Genomic DNA, 5187 nt, shown 5'->3' with positions numbered 1-5187 from the left:
TTAAGAATGTTTATACCAGAAAAAGTAATTGGGTTATTGCAAATATTTGCCAGAGGGCGAATGTTAACCCTTAAGTTGTATTGAATGTACTTTTAACTCCCATTGTTTACAAATGTTGCGTTGCTTCAAAATTTTAAATTCCTCAACATTAGCGTAATATTTCCGAAAGAAATAATGAAGATCCATTTAGCGAGTTATTGATTGCAAACCACTTAAAGGCAATCTCAATCAAAAAATATAAATGAATAATGAAGACATGGATTTTTTTTGCGTATAGATACTCGTATATCATATTATATGTGTATACTAAGTGGTTCAACCTGAAATAGTAATGATATGTTGGATCTTTCGTTAAAGGACCTTTTGATATATGTTATAGAACGTTAAAACATCCTTAACTGCCTGGATTATGAAATGCCAGGCATGTTATTCCTCAGTTATGCATCCCCTTGTTTATTGCTCTGGCCTCAATATCACAAAAATACTCAGGTAAAACTTGTACGTCTTAAAAAAATCAAAAATGTATTTTCTCAAAGAATGTAATTTTGTCAATACTCCAATTAAAAATAGTGTTAGAACAAATGCTTAACTTGAGTATTTGTTCACAAACAATGAGTTGTACTCAATTCGCTTTCTATTGTAGTTTTTTTTTCTAGTTTAAAATATTAATCAATTTTTTTAACTAACATATTTTATGAGAAAATGCGCTTTTAAAAACGTGAAAAAAACATATAAGACTTTAAAAACGTTTGATTTTATTTGGGAAATCAGTTGTGATTGAGGCTTGAAATAAGTATTATTTTTTTGATTATTATTTTCTTTAGGGGTTGGGGTTGCGACTGGTCCCAATTTCTCGAAAAATCTTAAGTCTCTTAAAACGAAACAACAGTATGTGATCATTACCGTTAAGGCATCGAGCAGTGATATAATGTATTTACCTAATCACGCCGTCTTTATTTCAGGTAATACGCTAACCATGGTTTATGTTCCACTGGAAACCAAGAACTCGAATATACATTCTGGAACGGTCGATCCTTCGATCCAATGTTTGAATATGGCAGTTTCGTGGACTCCATCAGTAAAATTAGTCTGCTGCTATATAGCTGTACTCCAACCAACAATAAGTCAATTCATACAGATTGGTAGCATTTAATCAGTATGAACATAAATCATACAAGATATTGATCAAATTGATTTAACGTAATCATTTAAAAATGTTTTGCCATGAAAAATACTGAAAAATGACACCTCAATTTCATTTGAAATATGAAATCTGCAATGTATTTGAGGGCATGCATCTGTTTAACAAGATCGTGATCGATATTTGAATAACACCAATATAACATTGAATATCTATAGTTGTTACAATGCAATTGTGTATGTATGAACATATAATGATATCTTTTAAAAACATAATCTTGCTTGCATGTGTTTTAAACACAATCATTAATTCATCGTGCAACATGGTAAACGCAAAATATCACAAACTCGAGTGACATTGTCACTGATGTGTTGGCAGAGTATAGAAATTATTGTTTTGCCGCTCTGAATGAGACTCTGAATCGCCTGTGGAGTATTTTGAACACATGATTTGAGTTAAATGCATTCATTATGCTCGAATCCAATAATGTTTATGTTTTAATGCACCTGTTCGTGTATTTTGTGTACTGATTCATTGTAAAAAACACCGTTGTTAAAAATCTTCTCTCAAAAGAGAAAATTCAGATATTTATACATATATATGCAACAGCAAGCCGATAGTATTCTTACTGTAAAGACCCCAACCCCTTTAGAATGTGGGTACTGAGGCCTAAAAATATAACTGTGTTTAGGGCAACTTATTCCCACCAGGCAAAACCTTTCAGATTTTTAGGCCTTATGGCGCTACCTCAGATCGTGATTAAATTAAAAACTATTCAGAAACGATGGCAAGATCAAAAGAATAAAAGTCAGCAAACCATTGATTTCTAGCCATGGGTTTTAGTAAAACTTAATGAATAATATATGAGGGTAAATAGAGACCAAGTAATCGTACTTTTTGTCCAGTAAACTAAAGCCTGCATTTCATTTATACCACACTTTTACTGTTTAATTAATATGACGCCAAATTCAATACTATCGCACTCTATAATTATCTACTTAATTTAGCAAAATAATATTTTGAATACAAGCCGGCGTGCTCTTGTTCGTCCAGAGTTGTCATGTGACTGATAAAACTCCCTATTGGTTGTAAAGATATAATTATTAACAGCAGGGTGTTTTGCGTAATACCCTCAGTGATATATTTTATTATTGGACAGAAATTTATCAGTCACAGACAGATTGAGCATGGCGAATGTCAAAGGATCGGTGGGATTTTCCAACAACAGTTTAAAAATGCTAGATTTTGCTTTTGTTCTATGGATTGTTTTTCAATTTGTCCAAGTATGTCCCCGTGCGGCTGCGTCATCTGAAATGTACATGCAGTCAATAATTTCACCAGGGGAGATTGGAAATCCTACTTTCTATAACGCAAGTTCAAGTCTGGAATGTCTTCGAATTTGTCGTAAAACAACGGCTGGAGAGCTGTTTAATTTCAATTCTTCTCAACCAGGCTGCACGTGCTTCTCCGGAAGCTCAGTGAACGCAGATTTCAGTGAAAATGGCAATGGTGTTGGAATGTATGGAAAGTTGATTGCATCGGTAGGTATGCTTTCTCGTGGCCAGTTGCTTAGCTGTTTCTTAACCAATCTTGGTATACGATAGCTTACGGTTAACCCTTTTATTCTCATACATAAGGTTTTAAGAATGTTGAGCAACCGGTCATCAGTGTAATGCCAATACATTTATCATTTTAATAGCAATACAATGTATAAATATATAATGACCAGTTTCTCAGTTGTACACGATTGAACCTATAATTGTTATTATACAGCTAGTTATTGAAGTAAGAAACAGGAGCCTGTTTCAATAAAGGATGTGGGTCATATCTTTAAAGTGACACTCTTATTCAAAGTCAAAACATAGACTTGTGTAACAAACATAAATTGTAACCGTGTATTAAGTAAACGCAAAAGTATTGAATGATCGGTGAAAATATAACTCTGTATCCTTCAGAAGAACCATTGTTTTTGACATTTATTCATCCTTTTTGCTATATTAAAACAAGAGTATTAATTGTGGCAAATTGTTTTGGAAGTAAGAGTGCATCTTTATTAATCTTTACTCTGAATTGACGTCACAAACACCATCACATTCTTTTTTAAACTTTGTAAAACCGGCTGAATTTCAATTCACATAAATATGTAGCAGAGTAATGAAGCTACGATGCAAAGAATACAATACAATTAGCAACGTAAGATCCTTAAACGCAACGAGACACAGATAAGCAACTGGCAATAGGTGATTTGACATTTGAAGATTCTTACAGGGAACCACCAATGTTCTTACAAGGAATGAGAAAAGTATCATGTTTTAGCCTTAGTTAATGCGTCCTGATTCAAATATTTGAGGCCTTCATAGATGATTTATTCAGATAAATTTTCATTAATCATGGCCACTTCCTTTTGCTTATGTTTTTCAAAGAAGTTAATCTACACATACATTTTATCAGCCTCCCTTGAATTACCGCAATTATGATCATGGGACGTGTGCATCTAACATTGAAAACTATGCTTGAACTATTTTAATTAGATTAAGAAGGAAACCAATCTTACATTTGTTTCATTTTAAGTATGTTTCATTATCAAAAGTACATTACTATAAAAAATGCCTATTTAATGGACAAAAACGGTCCTGGAGTTTTGACTACAAATATGTCATTGATCATATAACCGATTAAAGATTAAGTGGATTCATGAGACCGTATACGGACAAAATGTACTGCATGGAACACGTTTTTGTCTATTTCAGTACCCATATGATTGTCTTGACGCCTTCAACCACGGAGAAACAGCTGATGGAATATATAGTATCCAACCAATGGGTGGCCAGCCAACAACAGCCTGGTGTGACATGGCAAACGGCGGCTGGACAGTCATCCAACGACGAATGGACGGTTCAGAGAACTTCGAGAGGCTATGGGCAGAATATGCAGCCGGGTTTGGTAGCCGGGGAGGTGAATATTGGCTTGGTCTCAACAATATACACCTCCTCACATCTGTTTCTAGCTCGCTGGAGATTGAACTAGAAGCTTGGCCCGGGGAACCGACATTGACTGACTACGAAAGGTATACCAACTTCAGCGTCGGTTCAGAGGTTACAAATTTCACACTACATGTTGACGGAATGATTCCAAGCAATGACAGCTGTCATCCTATGCCTGAAAGTCAGTTGATTGATTTTCAAAATGGACGACCGTTTTCTACAGAAGACAGAGAAGCCGAAGACTCTACTGACCAGTGCTCATGGAGTACAAGAGGGCCTTGGTGGCACGCAGCTGACTGTTTCCCACTTTCGCTTAACGGTGTGTACTTCGTGGGTGGCACCTACAACACCACTCGCTGGTTGTACGAAGGAATTGCGTGGTACAAGTGTTGGGACTACACCTACTCACTAAAGACAAGCGTGATGAAAATCAAGAGGAATTAAACAAGTCATATTTGTCGTGATCTCTTTTGGGTCTTTTTTTCTTTCCTATAAACCCTTGATTATGCAGATATTTAAGACATTGTGTACTGTTAAGATAAAACTGGCACGTACCTTTGCATTGAAATAACTGGAATGCTGCATTCTGGAGGGGAACATGCTAAGCAGCCAACAACAATGTTTGGATAGATGTGAGCCGAGTTGTAGGTTAATCGTTTACCGCAGTTAAATTCTGTTTTTAGTCAAGCTTTCGAAGGCGACACCCTGAATAGTAGTTATTGATAGTCAATTAGTCTTTATGAAATATGTATTTGCTGCTGTACTGTAAGGCTTTGATCTGTGTGCCTGAAAATAAGCTATTAGGTATTGTCATATAACCTGTAAAATGTACCTAAAATAATGCATTTTTTCTTCAGATTAAAGCACCTTTAAAAAAAGAGATCTAATATATTCATCGTCGTATATCCCCTATACACCATAACGCTCCGCCCAATTGAGTACCTAGTATGTAGTGTAAACGGATTAAAGTACCGTTTTGCCGACAATGAATGTAATAAAAGTGAGGAAATATTGTACAATATAACTGAAGGAACAGGCTTAATAGTCATACAAATCACAACT

General features: G+C 35.2%; 1 protein-coding gene across 1 annotated transcript; it reads left to right on the top strand.

Moving 5' to 3' along the window:
- The first annotated feature begins 2454 nt into the window (after positions 1-2454).
- On the top strand, positions 2455-4569 carry LOC128237689 (microfibril-associated glycoprotein 4-like). Its single transcript, XM_052953275.1, has 2 exons — positions 2455-2682; positions 3892-4569. Exons 1-2 carry the CDS (start codon positions 2455-2457, stop codon positions 4567-4569), a joined length of 906 nt encoding a protein of 301 aa, XP_052809235.1.
- Positions 4570-5187: the final 618 nt, after the last annotated feature.

The sequence above is a fragment of the Mya arenaria genome, chromosome 6 (genome assembly GCF_026914265.1).
Source record: "Mya arenaria isolate MELC-2E11 chromosome 6, ASM2691426v1".
Classification (NCBI taxonomy): Eukaryota; Metazoa; Mollusca; class Bivalvia; order Myida; family Myidae; genus Mya; species Mya arenaria.
The sequence above is the reverse complement of the archived record's forward strand: the minus strand, read 5'-3'. Positions and strand labels throughout refer to the sequence as shown.